The sequence below is a fragment of the Castanea sativa genome, chromosome 8 (genome assembly GCF_040712315.1).
Source record: "Castanea sativa cultivar Marrone di Chiusa Pesio chromosome 8, ASM4071231v1".
Lineage (NCBI taxonomy): Eukaryota > Viridiplantae > Streptophyta > Magnoliopsida > Fagales > Fagaceae > Castanea > Castanea sativa.
This window is the reverse complement of record NC_134020.1, coordinates 24455015-24479903: the sequence shown is the minus strand read 5'-3', so window position 1 is coordinate 24479903 and position 24889 is coordinate 24455015. Positions and strand designations below refer to the sequence as shown.

Sequence of the window (24889 nt, the reverse complement as noted above, 5' to 3'; positions counted from 1 at the left end):
TGAGAAGTGTTGACTATTCGGGAGGGTAGCCAAGTGGGGAACTATTCTGGGAGCTTTTGATATCAAATACATGGCACGCACCTCGGTGAAGGGCCAAGTTCTCACGGATCTGGTGGCAGAGTTCACCGAACCATTATTAGAAGAAACTGCAAAGGAATCACACATGGATAAAAAATCAGTTGGCATGATCACAAGCAAAGGACCACCAATTTGGAGTGTGTATGTTGATGGGGCAACCAACCAAAGGGGGTTTGGGGTTGGACTTGTTTTGGTGTCCCCTGAGGGAATCGTCTTTGAAAAATCATTGAGATTGGCGTTCTCGGCCACTAATAACGAGGCCGAGTCCGAAGTGGTCTTGATTGGTATGAATATGGTACGTAGAATGGGGGGAAAGGAAGTTCATATGTTTTCGGATTCTCAGTTAGTTGTGGGCCAAGTGACGGGGACCATGGAAGCTAGGGATCCAAGAATGCAAGAGTACCTGACCCAGGTCAAGTGTTTACAATCCGAGTTTGATTCTTTTATCCTTTCCCACGTTTCTAGAAGTGGAAACACACATGCAGACTCGTTAGCCACTTTGGCGACATCCTCAGCTCAGTGTTTGCCTAGAATTGTCCTCGTTGAAGACTTGCTAGAACCAACTCTGACCACTGCAAGTGCCGTCCGTATCCATCTGATAAGGCCCAGACCTAGTTGGATCGACCCTGTGGTATCTTTTCTAAAAAGCGATATTCTCCTCGAGGACAAGTTTGAAGCAGATTAGATTCGTTGAAAGGCGCCTCGTTTCTAGTTGTACGAGGATCAAAAATTGTATAAACGCTCCTTCTCCGGACCATACTTGCTATGTGTACATCCTGAGGCAACGGAGACACTTTTGAAAGAATTGCATGAGGGAATTTGCGGAAGCCATATTAGGGGAAGGTCCTTAGCCCATAGGGCTCTGACTCAGGGATATTGGTGGCCCAATATGCAAAGGGAAGCTCAGGACTATGCGAGAAAGTGTGACAAATGCCAAAGGTTTGCTCCCAACATTCATTAGCCTGGGGGTGTCCTTCATCCTTTGTCCAGTCCGTAGCCATTCGCTCAATAAGGACTGGATATAGTTGGGCCTTTTCCGAAGGCTGTGGGAAACAAAAGATGGCTACTCGTGGAAACCAATTACTTCACTAAATGGGTTGAAGCTGAGCCCTTAGCAAATATTAGGGATATCGACTCCAAGAAGTTTATATGGAAGAATATTATCACTAAATTTGGGGTACCTCGCACACTTATTTCAGACAATGGCGTTCAATTTGATAGTAGAGTTTTCAGGAAGTATTGTAGTGAAATGGGCATCACAAATAGGTACTCCACCCTAGCTTATCCTCAGGGAAATGGGCAGGCCGAGGCTGTTAACAAAGTCATAGTCAGTGGACTCAAGAAGAGGCTAGATGACGCGAAGGGTAGATGGGTAAAGGAGCTACCACATGTTTTATGGACGTATCGGACTACGCCGCGCAGATCTACTGGAGAAACATCATTCTCTATGACCTATGGGGCCGAGGCGGTGATACCTTTGGAATCTGGTTTCCCCACTCTAAGGACAAATTCTTTTCACCTAGAAAATAACGATGGTCTCCTGGAAAAAAGCCTGGATCTAGTTGAGGAGCCGCAAGAGGCTACTATAGTCCAAATGGCTTATTACTAGCAGAAGCTTAAACGAGGGTATGATGACCATGTGAAGCTAAGGCCACTAGCACCTGGAGATCTGGTGTTGAGAAGAGTTGTGGGTACTGCCAAAAACTTAGTATGGGGAAAGCTATGACCAAATTAGGAAGGACCCTATTGGATCATTTCTGTAGCAGGCATAGGATCATACCGATTAGCTGATTTAGATGAAAAAATTGTACAGCGCCCCTGGAATGTAAATAACCTACGAATGTATTATTATTAATAAAAAGCACTTTTATCGTTCGTTGTTCAAATTATCAATATGTACTTAGGTTTATCTCTCACAATTTCTAAGTATCAAACATAAACTTGGTTACATATGGTCCTTGAACTACATACCTTGTGGAAATTGATATCTTATTAAGTATCAAACAGAAACTTGGTCATGCATGGTCCTCGGACCACATACCTTGTGGAAATTGATATCTTATTAAGTATCAAATAGAAACTTGGACATGCATGGTCCTCGGACCACATGCCTTGTGAAAATTGATATCTTATCATTTGTTAAACAGAACCTTAGTTATGTCGGGTCCACAGACCTTCTATTTTGGGGACATTAACATTTCAAGTTACAATTTCTAAGTATCAAACAGAAACTTGGTCATGTATGGTCCTCGGACCACATACCTTGTGAAAATTGATATCTTATTAAGTATCAAACAGAAACTTGGACATGCATGGTCCTCGAACCACATGCCTTGTGGAAATTGATATCTTATCATGTGTTAAATAGAACCTTAGTTATGTCGGGTCCACAAACCTTCTACTTTGGGAAAATTAACATTTCAAGTTATAATTTCTAAGTATGAGATAAAAACTTGGACATGTATGGTCCTCGGACCATATGCCTTTTAAAAATTGACATCCTACTCGCTGTAGAAAGGAAGTTTGGTTATGCTGGGTCCTTGAACCCTCTATTTTGAGAATATTAGCAAGAACCATATCACATTAGTATTGAGGTGTTGATGAAACACTTGGATTGCTTTATGCCCCAAATGAAATTCGAGGTTAAGTTTTTTATTGTATATAGCTATGTCACATATGTTATGCTTTTGAGGCGTGATTAGCAAAGTATAAGCTAAGTGTACTTCTATTTAAGGTCATAACAAATTGAAGTATTGCAGGTAGAGTTAGCTATTCCAATCATTCATTTTTGTGCTGATGGGTATCCTTATACTAAAAATTGCAAGTCAAATGAAAATTAAACTGGACAGTTTCTCATTAATTACTGTTAATGTACATTCCAAGCAAAAAATTTAAAAATTTTTTACATAGCAAAAAAAAAAAAAGAAAAAAAAAAGAGAGAAGTCCTAACTAGCCTAGACCCTAAGCTTTTGAAGGGGGGTTCTGCTCCGAAGTGCTAGCAGCCTCTATGCGTTTCAGTTCTACTTCAAATGAGGACTATGCTTATTTTCCCTTGTCTATCGCCACAGGTGGAGGGACATTAGGCTCGGCGTTTTGGCTCGTAGTCTTCTCGGCATCTTCAACCTGTTCCTTCTCTTTATTGGAACTTGTAGGTTCTGTAGGAGTAGGAATAGGCTCTGGGATCATGGGAGGGAGCATGAAAGGTGCTGTCTTAGGGGCAGGGGCGACAGGAGGAAGTTCGTCTATCTCCTGGATGTCTAGGGAAACCCAAATGTTTTCGGGCTTCCTCAGCTCGGAAGTTGAGGGAATCCCTACCACATTTAAGGCTTCCTCCCAAACTTGCGGGCAATACTCTCGACACAGCCTTGCGAACTCCTCAGTTAGCTGGTTTTCTGTCGCCACTACCCCTTCCTTGTAAGCGGCCTTCTTTGTGGCCTCCATGGAGTCCTTGAAGGTACGAGCCTCATCCTTCATCCTAGCAAGCTCCTTCTTCAAGTCAGAGTGTTCCTGTTGAGTTTTGGATAACTCTTCATCCTTTTGACGAAGAAGCTTGCGTTGCCCCTCCACCTGGGTCCTCATTATCTTTAGGTTAGCCTCAGCACTGTCTTTTTCCCTTTTTAGCTCCGCCAGTTATGTGGTTAGCTTCTCATTCTGTGCAAGAGCCTGGCCTAAGGACTTCTCGGTCTCCTGCCTAAGCTCCAGTTCAAGTCTAGCCTTCTTCCGAGAATCCTCCACCCATTTCTCGACAGTAAAGACTTCCTGGATGGCCTGTGGTGAAATATAAAAATGAATGCACTATTAGTAACACAAGTCTCAAGTACATAAGAATATTTCTTACGATAAGGTGTAATGAAAAAATAAGGTAAGGATAAGACTCAAATACTTACCAGGGTCAAGTCCCTTTTTAATGAAAAGAACATATGTGGCTAGTTCATTTTGTCCAGGGCGTCTATGTCCTTGGGCAGAAGAAGAGGACGTTCTAAGGCGTCGGCCAGGTGGAGGGCATGGCCTTGCTGGAATGCCCTTATGCTAGACTGGGAGGAGATTAGTGCCCTGTCCAGTTTAAGCTCAGGAGACCAGTTAGCCGGTGCATGTCGTACCTCGGTAAGGTCCCTGTTCTCCCTGTTTTCCACTGAGGAGGCACGTCCTTTTCCCTTGCTAGGTTTAGGTGGTTGTTGTTGTTGTTATTGTTGTTTCAACTTCTTTTGCCTCTCCGCATCTGTATCCTCGGCCTCACTCTTCCTCTTCTTCTTAAGCTCCGCAACGGGAGGCTTAGGATTGGAGGGAGGAGGGGGCAGGGGTAGGCACGGAGGGCCTTGCAACCCACCTGTTCCCTTTTGAGAGACTCTTGCGCCCCTCTTGTGCATCAATTGCTTTAAAGCGTCCATCTCTTTTTCTTCGGAGCTGGAGTCAGGTTGGGCAATCACCAAACCTTGTATCCCCGAAGTCTCGGCGGGCTCGTGTTCCTCGTCCGAGAGAATGACAAGTGGGTCTCCTCAAGGCCTTTCGACGTCCTCGAGTTGAAATTGGTCTATCTCCTCGACCAACGAGTGTTGCGAGGACGCTTACCCTTCTCGAACGGCGGTCGTCTGGGAATGCGCCGAGAGGGGAATCGCTACGATAGGGCGTGTGTACAGAATGGTGGTGGGGTCGTCGGGAAGTTCGCGGTTGGAAAGGAAGCCTGGTCTTTCCACGTCTATCCTTCTGCATCGCCTATCTCCCGCAATGATTGCATTTTCAATTTCTTGGAAGTCCACTGATATGGGGTCGTAGCCTAGTATCAGGTATGTAGCTCTCACTTGTAAATCTTCACTCACGAAGACTTCAGAGCGAAGGACACGATTCAGGTCGGCAACGTTGCAGAAGCTGAGACGTGGGCGTACGTGTTGTTTATCTGTGAGGAGAAACATCCGAGAAGAAAAACATGGTCAGACTAGTGATAAACATCAAGACAAAAAGGAATAATGTGCAATAAAAATTAAAAAGTGGTAAAGGCAGCGGGATTGAATCATGGGTTAGTAAATCTAACTCCTAAGGAGTCACACCTGGTTCTCCCCATTTGACTGGGAAGTGAGGACCATCATACCAGTTTCCTGAGGTGATGAGGTAGTCGTCCTTCATGCCTTTGTTGGATTTAGGAAGACAGGAAATCAGCCTAACTATGCTAGACCGCGATTTAATGTAATATCCTACATTTTTGAGTTTGTGGCACTCGTACATAAAGGCAACGTCGTGCTATGTGAGGTTTAGACCCATTTGCTCGTTCAGAGCATCGACACTACCTAAGACCCTAAACACGTTTGGTGCGCATTGGTCTGGGCATAACCTATGGTTGCGAAGGTATTCACTGGTCACGTTTCTCATGGGGAGAGTCATCCCACCTTCTATGAAGGCAATTATGGGATGATGACTTATCCCTCTCTTCTAGTGTTGCCTACGGCTTCTACTGGGCAAAACCTTAGACCTACGTTATCAATAATCTAGTATTTGGCCCTAAAACCTTCCATACCAGCGTTGGTATCAACCAAACACTTAAACCTACTCATTTAGGAGAAGCGAGAATGAGAGTTTAAAGAAGAAAAGAGGTTTAGATGGGAGCCGAGGATAGAAGCCGAGAAAGAATGAGTAAAGAAAGTAAGAACTTACGAGATTTGGTTATGCAATTCTTCACGAGCTTTTGGAGAGAAAAGGTAATGATTGACACTTAGATACGATTGATTTCTGAAGAAATGAATGAAGGCGCGGGTTTCCAGGCGTTTTGACGTGCGGGAGGCGGCCTCGAAATAAAATTGTCCCGCTCAAATTTTTAGAGCTAATCTGGGCCGTTGGATGCGCATCCCATCGTCGAACGTGGGGAACAGGATGTAACTTGCAGTCATAAATGCGCACGTTCTGGTTTTCGAAGCGTCAGAGGCGTTTTCAGGGAATGAAAGGACTCATACACGCATGGCGGTTTATAAAGCGTGTGAGAGGTACTCTGGTCGGATCAAAACTCTATTTCTCTCCTCGGATGGGAGGGGCAAAATAACGTTTTGAGGGGCAATTGTGGGGGGTAAAGGCTATTGAATAAACGTTTGGGTTTTGGGCCTGATCGGCTGGTACCAGTTTATTTTTTTCAGGGGCCTCTAGGACCACAAGTCAGTCTACACTGTAGAGGTCTGAGGAGTTGTTCGAGGAGGAATGTCTCCTTGAACAGGCTCGGCAATGACCCTGGGACTTGCCAAAGGGGTTAGAGGCAAGATTCTGGAAAAACTGATGGGTAAGAGGGTGATCCAAGCACCCTTTAGAAGCAAGGATGTGTGAGAAATATCTGAGGAAAAAACTGCTACCACCATATTAAAGACCCTGCATCTACCTCCCTGGCCGCATTAATGGGAAAATGACCTCTGAACAGTACAGTTCAGCCTTCTTGCTATTGTTTGAAGACTTCAAGAAGGTGGCGGATGTGACAAGTATCTAAGGGGAAGATTTGTGTGACACGTGGATGAACTAGTAAAGAAGAAGTATATAAGGAAACGAGAGAGGAAAGAGAAGGGAATCGACACTTTCTGCTAAGAAAAACAGGAACTAAGAATTGTAAACTTTGGTATAGAAAGAGAGTATTTATACAACTCGTCATCGGCTTACGTCCGAGGAGGTCTCTTTGTCATATTCGTTTATCATTTGCACAGTTTGTGGCATTCTAGCCTGTTAACCAACTTCCAACATCCCGAATCTAGATTTCGAACTCATTCTCTATAAATTTTATTGTATAAGGCTCATTGGGCCTGAGCCCAACACTTGTTTTTAGGTCCGAGTACAATTGTGCACTTACAATTATTATTATTATTATTATTATTATTATTATTATTATTATTATTATATGAGTTTTCTATTATTATTTTATATATATATATATATATATATATATATATATATATATGTATGTATATAAAACCAAAAAGTTTCCACAATTTTTCATGTCAGCACAATATTAAAAATAAAAAATAAAAACGTAAAACACTTTTCTAAAACCCGACTCTGCCTCTTCTTTGCCTTTTGCCTTTCAATTATTTTGAAAAAACACACAAGTTGAAACTTGGTGTACTATCAACGTATCTAATGCATTAAATTTGTTACAAATGTGTAAATTTATCATCAGTTTTATATTATATATAGTTTTTGTGATCTCACATTGAGTTTACTTGAGTTGCTAATCTTTGTTTGCGTCTGAATAAGTCTTGAATTTAACTGATCTAATATGTTTTTCATCTTTGAAATTTTAGAATATATCAAGAAACCATAAGAGAATCTGACAAAAGTGAGAATCCATGTAAGGAAGATGAAGACAAGGCATGGGGTTTCTTCGGAAGTGAATGATAAGGTATCAAGGTTGGGTGTGCATGTGATGGGTTCTGAAATATTTGGCTCTTAGAGCTCTGATTGTTTGTGTTTGTGCATGAGCTCCTCTTATATGGTTTGATCATCATCTATTCACTTTGTTCTCTCTTCGAATTCTCATGTGTGGCTGTCTCTGTGTTTTTATGCACTAGCAAAAACTTTGGCAACTAGGGACAAACAATATTTTGTAAATACTCCACAGGCCCCTCTTGAATGCTAATTATGGCGTATGTTCCTCTTAGTACTGTTGTATCTTCAATATATTGGTTGAAACTTGGCTATATGATGTTTTTAGAATGACTTGATTATTTAAATTTTATATGGCTTTAAAAGGTTTGCTTCTCAGTTGAATGCAGTTTAGCTGTTTGATAAAATTCCTCTTTCAAAATATGCACAATACACGTCTAATATGAGTGTGTATATTGTGTTTGTTTCTATGCTTTTAAACATGCATCATTGTTTGTAGTGTGAAACCCAGTTGAAATTTTCACCATTTCAATCACTCTTTTTTGTATATAATAAACACACAAAATGACTATATTGGTTGTGGGATTTGATTATATTGGTTGAAACTTGGCTATATGATGTTTCCAAAATGACTTTACTATTTAAATTTTATATGTTAATTATCCTTAATTTATTGTTAAGTTGATGCTAAATGTTATTCAAAATCATATTTTGAGAGGTACTTTTTGGTTTTTTTTTTTTGGATTATTCCAATCTTCTATTAAATTTGATTGAAATAGTAAGCTTATAATTTAATGTCCATTATGATTCAAATTTAATTTTTCCTGCTACCAGCTTGATAGTTATTGTCATTGAAAGTGTCAAAGTTTATAATTTTAGTACAAATTTTGTAGTTTGTTATTGTGATTATCATGTTTAGTTTTTGCGGAAATATAATAATGATGACTATAAAAGGCTAATTTCATTTATTATTTTAATTTATGAAGAAATCTAAGAATATTCCACTCTTAAAATGGTTTTTTACCCCAATTGTTTTAGGGGCTCTATATACTTGAGAGACTCTTTGAAGTTTGAAGTTTCTGAGTATGCTCTTAGTTTTCGATATTAATTTATGGTGCCTATGTCAAATTTATGTTTCATCACCCCTCTCTCTTTTTTTGTATCATTGCGTTATTATTTTATTATTTTTTAATAATGACTTCTGTGTGATCAGTCAAAAAAAGTGGAAATGTAATTTATATATATATAATTATAGGTTATTATTCGTAGTGTAATTGGGATTTGGCCATCTTTTTATAGCTGTTGATCATTGACGGACTGCAACACCTACTATTCTAAGTTTATGAAAATTATTCTGAAGGAAAAATGTCAAGAAAAACTTATTTCTTTCAGTAGGCTAATTACTTACTTTCAACAAAAATAATTGTCAACAACTTGCTTTAAATTATCCTATACATCGCACGGATTAGTGACTAGTTATATAAAAAAACATACTTAGCAATATATAAAATATGTAAATAAAAATATTTTTAATAATTTTTTAATTGCCGCACCCCCCGCACCCTATTTTTTCAAAAATTTCCGAGTCCCGCATCCGCACCTAAATCTGGAAACATACTTGTGCTTCATAGGTATTCAGCTCTATTTAAGCTTTGCGTTGTATAAGCTGTTTGCTTATGATTCCTGTTACGAAGATTATAAAATCAGTCTTTTAGTTGATTTCACTAGTGCTTTTGCTTTGCCTTGTAGTGATTCTTTGATATTCTCATTTCAATATATACTCAAATGGAATGCAGTTCTTCTCAAAAAAAGAAAAAGAAAAAAGAAAGGGAAATGCTGTTGTTTTGTCTATCATACAAGCAGGTTTTATTTCTTTGGCATGAATTTGGAGTGGATGTGCCATAAAAGCTGCTCTACTTTTTATCTTTGAAGTGTTAGAATTATCATCCATCTTAGTCATTGTTATGACTGATGTTTATTCTAATCCACAGTTTCTTAAATGCTTTTTTGTTTTTGTGTTTCTTTTAGGCATCTTTAGAGGCAGAAAGAGAAGAAGAGTGATGTACTTTCCAACGTGAAAGTATGCAATTAAGGTGTAAATGCAGACATTCTAGTGCAATGATCCTATTGAAAGTCTGCAGTTAATTCTGATACTTATTTCTTTCCTAGTTTGATCATTATGAACAAGATTGCCAAACAAATTTTGCCGGTCCCTTCATATATCTGATTGTCAAGGTTCTTACTTCTTCCATGGTTGTGGCTAGGCTTAACACAATTTTCCAAGCATGTCCATTTATTAATTCTTTGCCCTTCTAATATTTGAGCATATGTGTAATATTTTACAGCTGATGTAATGTGGATATTTCTTGCTGAAATTGAGGTGCCACCCGAAGCATTAGATGGTGTAGTGTTTGATGAATGTTCGGTAATGATCAATTGCTAAATTGCATTGCAGTATTAACATTATCATCAGAAAGTTAGAATCAATCATCAGTTTCCGTCAACCGATTTCTCCAGAAAATGCATCTTCTTGGCCTTGAAAATATACCATAGAGTTTTGATTACTAAAAGCAACTATATTAATTAATTAGTGTCTTGACTTAATGGCATGAGCACAATAGGATGATTTCTTATCATATCTATTAAAAAATAGAGAGCAACTTATGTTGCTGAGCTAATATGTTTACTTGGCCCTTTTAGACAAAATATTCTTGCTTCAAGGGGTAGACAAAATTTTGCATGACACAACATTCATTCTTTAGATGGATGCAGTGTGTATACTTTTGTTCGTGGTTTTTAGTGTTGGGTTATAGATTGACTCCAATTAATTAATCTAATTACCCAAGTTGATTAATTAGGTCAAATTAAATGCAAATCATGGATGCACAAACAAATTACCAAATAAACTAATGTGCAACGAAAATTAAATTAATGCGGTGATTTGTTTACGAATAAGGAAAATCTCTCATAAGGCAAAAACCCCACCAAATGAATTTTAGATCACAACTCCCAATAAATCATTAATCAAGAATCAAGCAATTACATGTATAAAGAATTTTACCACTACTTAGGAGTAAATGTTCAACTGTAGGTTGGTAATTTGATCAAATTACCAATCTACAATTGAGCATTTACTTCAATCTTCAATTGGACTTGATCTTGTAGAGACTTCTTCATGTATGCACGGATCCCAATATGTGTCTGACTTCCTAGCAATTGGTTGATTGTTGTTGGTTGCAAAATTCTTCACTTCAACATGCTTTGAAGTGAAGATCTGAAAACACTTGGTTACTAAAATCCTAAAGCGCACAAGAACGTAGTAGCTTTTCACAGAGTATATGAATTCTCTAAATTGAGTCTTTATGTCTTTGATGACTTTAAAATAATGCTTTTATAGAGTCTAGAGGTTTAGTTAACGAAACCCGAACAACCCAAGTCATTATAAGCCAAAATTTTGATTTGAGAATTCTAAATTCAAGAAGCTCAATAGATCAAGAAGTGCTGAGCTTAATATTGAGAATTACTCATTAAGTCTCAGTAGATGCTAGTATCAAGCTTGTGTCAAGACTAGTGTCGAGGTTCACTATTTCAAGATTTTTTAACTTGTTTCATGATTCAATCTTCATGTCTTTAATGATACCACTTGTGATGTTTGTTCAACCTACTTCTTGATACTTTAAACTCATCTTAGATCTACCAAATTATAAGTAAAGTGCATTTTGTCCAAGAATAAGCTAATACATTGAAAATATGCCCCTAACACTTAGTACTTAGGGGTGTTCATGACTTCATGTTGCTTTTGAATCGTTTAGTAGCAAAAGGAAATCGATTGTCTTTGCACATGGCTCATATTCTCACAACATCACATAACCTTGCATTATTACTTTACTTTCTTTGGGTGCATAGCCCAAAGATTGTGCCTGAATTTATATTATGCTCAGTTATAGCTGTTCTTTTCTCCTCCTGCATTGAACACTTTCTTGGTCGGCAATTCAATTAGGAGGCCGTTTCATATGGACCATGTAGGTTGTAGCTCTTCTAACTTCTGGCCGGCCTAAACTACAATAAACTTTTTATCCTGTCTTTCTTTCTTTCTATGTATGATGAGTCGTTAAAGACAATGGGCGATAAGCCAAATAAGCTGGAGAAGAAAGAAAACTGAAATTGGCTATATCCAAAGCTCTCCTTAGCTGTCTGGCCGTTTGTAAAATGGCTTAGAGCATCTAGGGGACAAGTTATTGGGAAAAGCTGGCTGCTTTTGTTTAGATAATAATGCGTAAAATTATTAAATTCACGATTGATTAGGTCATTTCATTTAACAGGAAAATATCAAGCAAGTGCTTTTGAGTATTGATTAAATGCTAGTAGGTTTCAGGCTTTCGTTTGATTTAAAAGGATTATTTTGCTGGAGGGAATAGTGGGTAGAGAGTTTATTTTTCTTGTACCACTAGGTCAGCCCCTTTATTTGTGGTCCTATGAGCCCATATTAAATTTTGCCACAATTTTGCATTGCACATAGCAATGTGCCAATGGCCCAATGACCCAATTTGGGTTCGTATCACTCACAAAATTAAATGAAAAGTTTATTTCTTTAGTTCATGGAAAAATTTAAGTAAAATAATTGGAAAATTGATAGCCTTAATCAAATGATTTAGGATTTATCCAAAAATAAAAAATAAATTTGGATTGGGCAGTGGAGGAAGCACATGAGCAGTGCCGAGGCCCATAGCGTATTTTCGCAAAAGCAACATAGAAAATTAATTCCAAACGACCACAGTGGGAGTCGAACCCACGACCTTTTGATCCGAAGTCAAACGCGCTAATCCACTGCGCTATGCGGTCCTGCTTATCCAAGTGGGACATGTATTTTCAATATAACAACTATCTTTCACGTCTCTTCGTTTTACTCCGGATGATAGGATCCGATTCCACAATACACCCTATAGTTTGATGACACAAAATGAGGGTAATATGCTCACTTTCTACATTTATTTGCACTCCTTCTATTCTTCTTTTTTTGGTGGTTAAATGAAAAAAGAAAATTTTAACTTTGCAATGTCTAACAATTTATAAAGAATAAAGGTCATAAAACCCAAGATCTCCACTTGTAATAAAGTCAAAAACTATAATACTTTACTATACTAGATTTCACACTCCGGTGGTCATGATTTGCATGTATACTAACTCTAGTTTTTAATAATGTGGTGATTTTCAAAACTTGGGTCCCAACCTGAGTGTGAAACTCTTTGAGTTAATTCAACCTAGTTTGACATTATTGGAAAGAGACTAGGAAATATTTTTACCACTCATTTTAGTCACGGGCATCGTTCTCTTTTTTCTTCTATTTTTAATATTAAAAAATGAGTTACGAGAAAAGAGAATCAGAAAGGGCTCAAAATGTGTTGAATTTTATACAAAAGAGTATTTACAGATTTCAATTAGAGGGTCTCAACATGTAGTACTCTAATAGCCTAATGCGGTTGATTATGTGAATTTATTATTATTGAATCCAAATAATTGACTTTGTAATAATTTACCTTTCTCTAAGTTTGACTATTCCCAATAAATCCAAACAAATATCCATTCAAGATTTTATTGACTTTGTTAGTAAACGCCATGCGATTAGGAGACATCGTTAAAGTGCAACCCAGATTCTATGTGTTTGGATTGATTCATTTTTCTTATTTAAATAAACTGAATAAAATTATAATTATAGCTAAAAATTCTATAATATATATAAATAAAATTGAAAATATTTAGCTTTTTGTTGACTCTTTCTAATGTGATACATAAACTTTAAGTACCTCACAAATATACAAGTAGGATCGTGCCAAAACATTCATAAATACCATAAGCAGGAGCCATAGTTTCGCCTTCATTTTGCACTTCCTTGTTGTGTCGAATCATGAACTTCATCATCGCCCATAACATGGGCTACCACTTCACTGAGCATGTTAGTACTCAAGGTTGCAATCCTCCTTGCGTGGTCACGCTCCTCAATGGCAACGTCTAACTGATACCTCAACAATCTGTTCCTAACGTCTCCATCGCAATAGCTAATTCTTTCGCTTTGAGACGTCCCCCCTGGGTTTGATGTCGACATGGTAGGAGATGTCCACGATGGGGAAGTACCATACTGCATGCTCCTACCATTACGTTGCGAGAACTCCATGTATGCAGATTCTGCTTCCCGTCGATCTTTGTATGACCTGTATTTGGCGTTTACGAATTTATGAACTTGTCTACTTGCTTCTGCCCAATTGTTGTATATGCCAGGAGCACGACCAATAAAAACAACATAGTATCTGCCACCCTGAAAGGGGAACATAGTTTGCATTGTTTGTGAAAACCACAAAACATTTTGCATATTTGAACTTACCAAGTTTCGAATTTGAGATATGAGATAAACATGTACCATTTAACTGTCGTTTTACCAACATGTGCCGGTGGACTACAACAACCTCGACGTCACTTGTTCCAAGAATTGATAAACAGTTGCATAATCTATAATTGTATAGTGGTAAATTGTTTAATCATAACTATAAAACATGTGGGCATGTTACCTTTAGAAGCGAAGGAGGGAGGCTTCTCTTCTCCATCTCTGACTGTTTTCTTTTGGTCATACCCCCCAACCAGATAATGAGAGGAAGTTTTCTTTAATAAAGAGTCAAATAATCGGCCTTTGTAATGTCAAGTATAGTACTCAATTATCCGTATATCGAGTAACACATATAACTCGCCTGTCACAAAGACGAGTATGCATAATTGCTGCCCAACTATAATTAGGTTACATTTACAATACTCGATTTCAGTATAATCGAGTTTTACTGGCAATCATACCACCCCTTAATGGTACTCAGTTTCTCTATAACCGAGTTATAGAAACTCGGTTTATATAAATTCGAGTACTATGCGACTATTTCCTCCCCCACCCTCTGGGACCACGGGACATTTGCCATGCATTTCTTTCTGTGGGGCTCTCTTCTGAACGTGGACCGGTTTGAGAGTTCTACCATTGTGTTTGTTTTCTACTGCTAGTTTCAAGTATAATTCACTAGCTTCACCAAGTGCATATTTCATTGTGCTCCACGTCTTCTCCGTTCTGTCAACATCTCACCTGATAGGTAATGACTGATAACAATTTATAACATAAATTCTGTGAATATTGTGGGTCTTCAACAGGGGTATCTAAACATAATAATGTGGTACAATTTATAACAACACAAATTTTGTGAATGTTGTGGGTCTTCACTCTAGATGCATCTGAACAGAATAATGTGGTACAATTTATGATAACACAAATTCTTTCAATGCTGTAGGTCTTCAATCTAGATGTATCTGAACACAATAATGTAGTACAATTTATGATAACACAAATTTTTTCAACGACCTGGGTCTACTCAATGGGGGGTATCTGAACATAATAATGTGGTACGATTTATGTTAACACGACAATATTGAATGAACTGGGTCTTCAATGGGGGGTATCTAATTCACAGCACTTTGTGGTACATGTTGCATGGTAGGAATTAAGATATCTGATATTTGCAATGCTTCTGAATTCTCATTTGTTTAACAATGTCCTACATGAAACCCAAACACATTGTGCGAACATATTTGTTTTCGAATTTAAGCGACGATGATGGACTAGATGATACAATTATTCAATAGTATGTTAATTAGCATCAAGACTTTATGACTCGCAATGTGAACCAAGTAACAAATGATGGGGTTGTCAATATCAATTTGCTTAGGTTTGTTTAGCTGCATGAAAACCTAAAAAGCCACATAGGCCATATATAGTTAGACTATGGTTTCACAATATTACACAACATGATACAACTATTACTATTTGTGGTTCAAGTTCGTTATGAGTCTGCATTACTTCTACGTTTACTACGACGAGAAGGCATATATTAATGATTTGCACGGGCTATCATATCGAGGTCCGAACCAAAAGCAAAAGCTTATTGAAGTGAAACGTGGGAAACACATGAGAAGACTGAAAGGGAAGATAATGTCAACTTTGGGGTTAGACAAGGATTCCTATGACATCTCCATTGTATTTCGGGCTCCTTAGCAACTGGTGGTACCCAAGTTTTCTACAATTCAATTCTGTTACAATGTGACGATGATGTGGACATAATGTGGGGAGTGATAAAGCGGGCACCGCAATTCATAGGTTTTGACTTATATGTAATTGTTGACCCTGTTAGGTTTAATGTTGACGGGGGTTCGCAGTATGCCAGTGGAGCTGGAGAGCAAGAATCAGTTCCTGTAACCATCGTGTACCTTTCAGTTCCAGTCGAGACGTCTTTGGCCTACAACGTTGGACCACACAATGTGGTTGCTATGGACAATATTGAAGACACCGAAGTGTTAAGGTCTATCCATACCTGTGAGGGTTGAGGGTATACTCACAGAAATGAAGATATCCATACCTACTTGGATGAGACAATCGAAATGGATGACATTTGAGATGTGTATGAGGAGTTTATTGATAATGATGGACCGGAGGACAATCCGAAATTTTTAGACGAAGTACAAGTTGAAAACAATGTGGATGCTTGCCCCAATCCGAACCCTATCCCCGAATGGTTCACGTCAAACACATGGGAAAAAATTCATGACCCATCACCTTCCTTAGAAACAGGTCTGATGAGTTGGCGCCCGGGGGACGAACCAAGCAAGGGGATGCTATTTAAGAATAAAGCTGCGGTTTAGCACGCATTAACCATGTTCTCCATGGGGCTCAATAAGAAATTTAAGTACATGAAGTCAGACCCTGAGAGATTGGTTGTAACGTGTGTACACGATGCATGTCCGTGGTTAGTTCGAGCTATATGCAGCAAAAGGCACAAGATGTGGGTGATCTCAACATGTAAGGGTCCCCACACTTGCTCGTCTCTCCAGGTGGATCATGATGGAAGGATGATGGATTCCAAGTTCATTGCAATCGCACTTGAGTTATACGTACGAGAAGACATTTCAAGAACGATAGCAACCCTGCATAGTCTACTGCATGTGAAGCACGACCATTGGGCGTCTTACTATAAGGTTTAGGATGTAAAACAGAAGGCGGTTGCGGCCATCTACGAGGATTTTGATGAGTCATACACAGAATTGCCTTAGTTTCTGGCGGCGTAAAAAGATGCAGATCCATCCACAGTGACACAGTTGAAGTGTGACAACCGTGGTGTGCTGGGAACTTGCACATTTAATTGTGCCTTTTAGGCTTTTGGTCCGTGTATTGAAGGGTTCAAGCATTGTAGGCCAGTGATAAGCATCGATGCAATGCACCTCTATGGCAAGTATAAGGGGAACTTGTTGATAGCAATGGCAACAGATGCTAACAATGAGGTTTATCCGCTTACGTTTGCCGTTGTTGAGAGTGAGAGCAAGGAGACATAGGGATGGTTCTTGGCATGCCTGATACGATTTGTTACGGACCAGACCAATCTTTGCATCATCTCTGACCGACATTCAAGGATAAAAGCCTGCTTTGATGACACAAGTATGACTTGGTTGCAACCTCCCACAGCCCATCATCGGTATTGCCTTCGCCATGTAGCCAGCAATGTGAACACAAAATGGAAAATTCTGGTGTTGAAGAACTTGGTATGGAGGGCAGCAAGTGCAAATCAAGTTAGAAAGTTTGAAGCCACATTGGAATTAATTCGCAATGTCAAGCCGGTTGCACACAAGTACCTCGAAGCTGAAAACAAACAAAAGTGGACACTTGCACACGACGGAGGGCGTCGATATGGAGCAAAGACAACCAACCTATTGGAGAACTTTAATAGAGTACTGAAAGGTGCACACAGCTTACCAATAATGGCAATGGTGAGGTTCACCTTTTTCAAAGTGAACTCCTACTTTGACGCTCGTCATAATCTCACTCTAGATCAGTTGGAAGCGGGTCAAGAATGGCGCAAGTATGCCATGGACAAGTTTGAAAAAAATCAAGTGAAGGCAAAGGACCATATGGTGACACGGATGTGCGCACAAGTGCGGATATATCAGGTTGACACACTGGGTAATCCTCTTAGTAATGGGGGTGGACAACACACGCATAGGGTTGATCTTCGGGGTATGACATGCACGTGCGGGAAATGGGAAGCGTACAAGATCCCGTGTTCGCATGTAATAGCAATGCGTGCTAAGTATAAGCATGATGCGCAGCAATTTATTGATCCTTGCTATAGCGTGACTCATAGGTACCATAGCTACGAATCGGTATTCCAACCGTTATTCCAGATTAGCATGGCCAGATCTGGAAGAAACTAGACTAGTCATGCCCAATCCACGATTGATCTGGGCTAAGAGTCGGCCAAAGTCCACACGAATCCACAATGAGATGGATGAGGATGATAGGGAGTTGCCTACCTCCCTATGGATCGAGAATGGACCAAAGTCAAGATGTGGGTTGTGTCGCCAAGAAGGGCACAACCATAGAACATGTCCTACTCGAAATGTGGAGTCAACGAGCGGTGGAGCTACATCATAGGTAAAGATGAAATTTCTTAACAACTTTTGTCATATAAATTGTTCCGTGACTGTTAACAACTCGGTACTAGTAAATTGTTGTCTATTGCCATAGTAAGTATTTGGACTAGTCATGAAAGACACGTTGCTGCTCATGCATGGATAGGCAGATAAGTCCAATTGGTATTTAAATATGGTGCTCACTAGAGAATCGTGAAATGAGTTTGATATCTGAGCGTTGTTATGGCTATGTTGTTTGTTAATAACTTATACACGTCCATTATACATAACATATTTGAACTGTTTACAGTAGGTACGGTAGCCAAGGTGGATGGGTGATAACGGACGTACGTTGCGCAGCCAGGATGATCACTACCGCCTGAGGAAGCACCTGAACATTTCCAGTTGAACGGGCACATGACAAGAAGACGGTGTTAGATTGGTCATTTTTTGCTTGGAAGTTGATACTAATTTCTGTACTTATGTGGTCATGCACTTTGTTAATGGTATTAATGTATATACTAGATGGGGTTTCACTAAGCTGGTCAAGCAAACAATTCAGTTACATGTAAATTGTAGTTCTTAATAGGTAGCAGTGCCTTATGTTTTTAAATAAATCCATTTCCAGCTTCTACAACTTCTATGTTTGGTATGATTTCCAGCTTCTACAAATTATTTATATCAAGGGCAATCTCAAAAGCAACAAGTATATTTATTGCAATGCACAAGTGCTTCACGAAAATTGCAATAAACATAACGTAGATGGTGTGACCAAACGAGCTCCAACAGACAACAAAAGAAACAGGCGAGTATCGGTTTTGTTCTTGGGACAACTCGCAAATAACTCGATACTGCCAAAATCGAGTAACGTTTGTCTGAACTTGACACCACAGTAGTCGAGTATTTATACATAATTTGGATCAATCGAACTGGGCTTCGACCCATCGAAAAATGCATGAGTCCAGCCAAAGTTACCTGTGCGAGTCAATTGGTAATCGATTGGTGTTCGATTGGTCAATTTTATTAAACTCGGCTTTCCAGGTGGCGATTGGTAATCGATTGATCTTCGATCGGTCTACTTAATAGAACTCGATTTTCAAGGTGGCGGCGAGTACAATAGTACTCGATTATGTTAATATCAAGTTACATCTAACGCACTCGGCTTCAGAGGATAGGAGTTATTAACTCGATATTATAGTAGTCGAGTATTATTATAGAATTTTGATTAGTCGAACTAGGGTTTGACCCATCAAAAAAATGCATGAGTCCAGCCAAAGTTGCCTGTACAAATCAATTGGTATTCGACTAGTCATGTTTATAAAACTCGAGTTTCCAGGTGGCTAGTATTAGAGTACTCGAGTATTGTAATGTCGAGTTATGTGCATTTTCCTATACCGCACCCAGTTTTATTTCTGTTGTTGGATTGCTGCACTAGACTTTCCACAGAAGCAGCAGTTCGATTGCTCTCGATTCCTCAGACACGAAAGCGACTTCTCGGACTCCAAACATCACTCTTCCATTTTGTAAGACTCTTTTACCCTTGGTTCCCATTGTCGTTAATTCAAAATCCTGCATTAATCTCCCTTTAGGTGTCTGAAATTTTGAACTATGCAACTGCGGGGATTTTCATGATTTTGGGTGTTGTGGTTTGAAATGGTTCATAGGTTTTTACGTATGCATGTTGTTCATACAATTTGTACCCTTTAATTACATAAACATAGCTGATTTGTAAAAGCCCATTTAATTTAGGGTTCATGTGTTCATATGAAATTTGGGGATTTTCATGGGTGTGGGTGTTTTGACGTGAAATATTTAATGGGTTTTTTTGTATGAATATTCTACACACGTTTTCTACCCTTTAATTGCAAAGAACGCATGATTTGTGAAAAATAGGGAAATTAGGGTTAATGTCTTCATATTGGGAATTTGGGGATTTTGATGAATAGGAGTAGTATTGAACTGTTATTGAACTCAAGGTTGTTGTGTGATACGTTTGTTGGTGTTCATTTTCTTTTTTTACACATCTAGGTATGCGTGTTGGTTCTGATGAATCACGGGTTCGTCAGTTGTAGTGAGATCATCCAGACGGGACCAGAGGTCTGCTTGTGTCGCGACGGAAGAAGAAATTCTTTAAAATGGTCACCGGTGTGGTGCCTGCCACAATGCCTCCGATGCCAAAGTTAGTACAAGGGAGTTTATAATAATAGGCTATAAGAATGATTAGAGATATCTTGTAACTGTGTCCGTACCTTGTGTTGGCAATGCGTGGGTTTTATATATGTTGTTCTAGATTCTAGCCGTTATGGCAGTTATTGTGACTTTAATGCCTCTTTTAGTAACGCCTCCTGGCCTGTTGATATGAGCTTTAATGGCCTTTTAATGGTCCATACAACTGTCATTGTAACCGCCTGAGGTATTTATTTAGAGTGCATTAAGTGGCTTCTTTCCCTTTGTCTATGATGGAGCTGGAATCGTCAATGGCATTTGATTACCTCGTCTGTAAATGCCACTTCGTTGGTTTGGATGACTTTGTCTAGATAAGTTCAGTTCGTCAGTCCCATCAGTTGCCCTCGGATTCTGTGGTTGTTGTGACATGTCATGACGACCATAGAAGGTGAAAGGTTTTTTTTTTTTTTTGGGTTCTCGTTACGTTTTGGGCTCAGATTTTAGAATAGTTTTCTTTTAACTTGCATTTGTGATTGCACACTTGTGTTATGCTTGTGGTATTTTACACCCGTCCATGCTTTAGTGAGATTTTTAACTGTGAATTTTCCTTTCCCTCGCGATTACTTGCTCCCGAGGGTTTTGCTCCTCACGCTTGTTGTCTTTCAGTCGCGACTTACACTTTTTCAAGGATCTTGTCAATCCCTTTGTTTCGTCGGTAATGCACATCCGTCAAGGCGGAATCTTCCTACTTAGCCCTTTGTCAGTAATGTACATCCATCAAGGCGGAATCTTATTACTTAGCCATTTTCGATGATCTTTTGGCTTCGTCGGTAATGTACATCCGTCAAGGTGAAATCTTATTACCTAGCCATTTTCGATTATCTTTTGGCTTTGTCGGTAATGTACATCCGTCAAGGTGGAATCTTATTACCTAGCCATTTTCGATTATCTTTTGGCTTTGTTGGTAATGTACATCCGTCAAGGCAGAATCTTATTACCTAGCCATTTTTGATGATCTTTTGGCTTCATCAGTAATGTACATCCGTCAAGGCGGAATCTTATTACCTAGCCATTTTCGATTATCTTTTGGCTTCGTCCGTAATGTACATCCGTCAAAGCGGAATCTTATTGCTTCGTCCGTAATGTACATCCGTCAAGGCGTAATCTTATTACCTAGCCATTTTCGATGATCTTTTGGCTTCATCGATAGTGTACATCTGTCAAGGCGGAATCTTATTACCTAGCCATTTTTTATTTTTGCGACTTATAGCTGAAAGGACCTGTTCACATGAAGACATTAGTCGAACAATTCTTTTATTAATTTTAGGAATGAATACATTTATTTGTTACATCTTTTGGCAGTACTTCTTGTCTCGGACATTAGGGGACGAATGCAATGGTCTTGGCCATTTGAGGTAGTGCTCATCTTTAATCTGCGTCAAAATTTTATCTAAAGGCATAATTAGAGGGGTGAATTTTACCATTCGAGGAGCTTTGTCATCCTTCCGCCTATCTTCGTCACTGTTTCGACGACCTGGATGCTCCCTTTTTTTTTGTCCCCTATGATTGTCTTCTCTCCTTCCCTCCTTTCTTGGCTTTTCCTTGTCTAGTATGGCTGCTAAAGTATCTTCAGCATTCATATACTTCTGTGCCTTCAGGAGCATTTCTACCATCGTCTTAGGTGGATTTTTTGCAAGAGAAACCACAAACTCTCTATACTTTAGCCCTGCTTTAAAGGTCGTCAACTGCACCTTATCGTCAGCATCATTTACCTCCAGGGTTTCTCGGGTGAAGCGTTTCACATAGGATCGCAATGTTTCTTTCTCCCCCTGTCTAATGGTGAGTAGGTGGTCCGCTGGTCTTTTAGGACGTTGCCCTCCGACGAAGTGACATAGAAAGGTGTTACTTAATTGGTCGAAGCTGCCAATTGACGAAGTTGGCAGCTTTGTGAACCACTCTTTTGCAGTTCCTTTAAAGGTGGTAGGGAAAAAACGACACAATATTTCGTCAGGAAGCTGTTGGAGGCCTAATGTTGTCTTGAAGGTATTAAGATGATCCTGGGGGTCCTTAAGCCTGTCAAACGGCTCGAGCTGGGGCAATCAAAATTTCGCCGGTACTGGGCATTCCAAGATTGCCGCAATGAAAGGAGAGTTTGTTGCCCTAACCATCCTATCCAGGCTCCAATCCGTCTTCTCCTTAATGGCATTCCTCACCTCGTCCATCTCCTTCCTCATCTCTTGAAGGAGGTTGGAGCTCTGTTCGTCTAGAGTAGTGGGCCTTCGTCGGTCACTTCTTCCATGGCTGCCCACCTCATCTCTTGATTCTGCCTGGTGAGTTCTTCAACAGTGGCCGCAAGAGCTTGGACTTACTGAGCTAGGGTCGCTGAATTTGGTTGGTCTCCATCTGAATATCGAAGTTGGTAGAAACTACGCTTTTGAACCTGAGTGCAAAAATGTCGTTTCCCACAGACGGCGCCAAACTGATGAATCACGGGTTCGTTAGTTGTAGTGAGGTCGTCCAGACGGGACCAGAGGTCTGCTCGTGTCGCGACGGAAGAAGGAATTCTCCGAAATGGTCACCGGTGTGGTGCCTGCCACAATGCCTCCGATGCCAAAGTTAGTACAGGGGAGTTTATAATAATAGACTATAAGAATGATTAGGGATATCTTGTAACTGTGTCCGTACCTTGTGTTGGCAATGCATGGGCTTTATATATGTTGTTCAAGATTCTAGCTGTTGTGGCAATTATTGTGACTTTAATGGCTCTTTTAGTAACGCCTCCTGGCCTGTTGATATGAGCTTTAATGGCCTTTTAACGGTCCATACAACTGTCATTGTAACTGCTTGAGATATTTATTTAGAGTGCATTAAGTGGCTTCTTTCCCTTCGTCTGTGATGGAGCTAGAATCGTCAGTGGCATTTGATTACCTCGTCTTTAAATGCCACTTCGTTGGTTTGGATGATTTCGTCCAGATAAGTTCAGTTCGTCAATCCCATCAGGTTCATTCGCCAATCATGTTCTTCATACCATTTGGGGTTTTGTTGAATTAAGTATAGTTACCTGAAATTGACCACCGTGGTAAGTTTGATGGATTGGTAGTCACTGGTTTTACACTCGCTGCATAATGTGCACTATGGGTTCGCATGTTTTTCAAATAACTTGATTGGGTCAATGTTCATATATATACAGAAAATTGATCATTTCAATGCATTCATTCATGCCCCAATTGTATCGATGCATCATATGTTCACTAATTTCCCATATCATCACCTCCCCCACTTGTCTACATGCGTAACTTTGCCAGTTGGCTTTTATCATATGAGTTATTAATTATATTATATAAGATAATTTTCAATTGAAAACAATTAGACTTATAAAAAAAAGTATTGGATAATTGAACAAAAAAAAGGCATTGGATAATAAACAGGACATTTTATTTTGTGAAAAAATCACAAAATAAACACAACTTAATTATCTATAACACATATCTTTAAGGTACATTATTTTTTGTAATCAAATTTATCTATTGTCCATCAAAACATTATCTCTTTGCTCTATTATAAGGAGAGAGAACTCCTAAAATAGAAAAAGTTGGAAAACTTTTGTAAATTTCGAAAAGAAAAAAAAAATGAGAAGAAAAATAAAAAGTTTGAGGATCCTAAAATCATATTCAAAATAATTACTCGATTTATAATGTTCTTTTTTGTTTAAAACTTTTTTATTAGTACTTCTTTTATTATAAGCCTTTTGTTCAAGGTTTTAATTTCATGATAATATGACCATATTCACAATGTCTGATGACTTTTATATTGAATGATCCTTTTCTTTCTTTTTTTCCTTTCAACTGGAATGTGGATAAGGTAACCTCCAATGCTAGATAACATATGCATATTTGAAGAAAAACTACAATCATGGAAATGATACTAGAAATTAACCTACCTCATCAGATGCATTATCGAATAGTATTGGATTCAGGTAATTGGTACTTACAACAGAGAGGGGTTAATGGACACAATCTCATTGTTGATTTAAATGCTAGCGGGCAAGAGAAAGAAAATAGTCAACTATTTATTTATTTAAGCTACTTAGGTAGTTGGGTTTACTGATGGAGTAATGGAAAACAAACTGGATTTCGGATTTTTTTCAAACATTTAGATGCATGCATTTTAATTTGGATGTCGATACGAATAGTTTTAACAGGGATGTGCACCCAAAAAAAAAAATTAAAACGAAAAAAACAAGTTCTATTCCATTCATTACCTATAGGGGCAGCAACTTCGGCGGGGCTTATTGTCATGACCCAAACCCGATAACCGGATTTGTGGCCATGATCAGCATGTTAGTATCAAGCCTAAACCTGGTATTAACAAGGACCAACTAAACTTTTACAAATAATAACTTATATGCTCTTCGTATGAAAATAATTGTTCTCCTTCTTCTTATCAGATTAATATTACCAAAACCTTTCGAATTGAATTTCTTTCGTTTCTTACAAAGTCACCAAATATGATATTGATTGTTTAAAAATCACATACATACATACATACATATATATATATATATATATGTGTGTGTGTGTGTGTGTGTGTGTGTGTGTGTATACTTAACCACTCAAACACATAGTTTAACTATAAAATTGGGTTGGGGTGTTAAACTTATCACGTGGATCAAGTGGTCATTATGAAAATCATCTCCTCAAATGTTTACCATCATTAGTAGTGCAAAGATAGATTCCAAACAGAATAACCAAAAACAGCTTGCTATGATACAAACAACATTATGCAGTCATGGAAGATTGATATATATATATAT

The 24889-nt window shown here is 38.8% G+C and overlaps 2 protein-coding genes and 1 non-coding gene across 3 annotated transcripts; 1 reads left to right on the top strand and 2 right to left on the bottom strand.

The window, feature by feature from the left end:
- Positions 1–12193: 12193 nt before the first annotated feature.
- On the bottom strand, positions 12194–12267 carry TRNAR-UCG (transfer RNA arginine (anticodon UCG)). Its single transcript has one exon. It is a non-coding gene; the product is annotated as a tRNA-Arg (tRNA).
- A 4674-nt stretch (positions 12268–16941) lies between these two features.
- On the top strand, positions 16942–17712 carry LOC142606060 (uncharacterized). Its single transcript, XM_075777469.1, has one exon. It carries the CDS (start codon positions 16942–16944, stop codon positions 17710–17712), a length of 771 nt encoding a protein of 256 aa, XP_075633584.1.
- A 3710-nt stretch (positions 17713–21422) lies between these two features.
- LOC142606059 (uncharacterized) lies at positions 21423–22310 on the bottom strand. The gene is made up of 2 exons (XM_075777468.1): positions 22242–22310; positions 21423–22166 (listed from the first exon to the last, which is right to left on the bottom strand). The coding sequence occupies exons 1-2, from the start codon at positions 22308–22310 to the stop codon at positions 21423–21425; spliced, it is 813 nt and encodes a 270-aa protein (XP_075633583.1).
- Positions 22311–24889: the final 2579 nt, after the last annotated feature.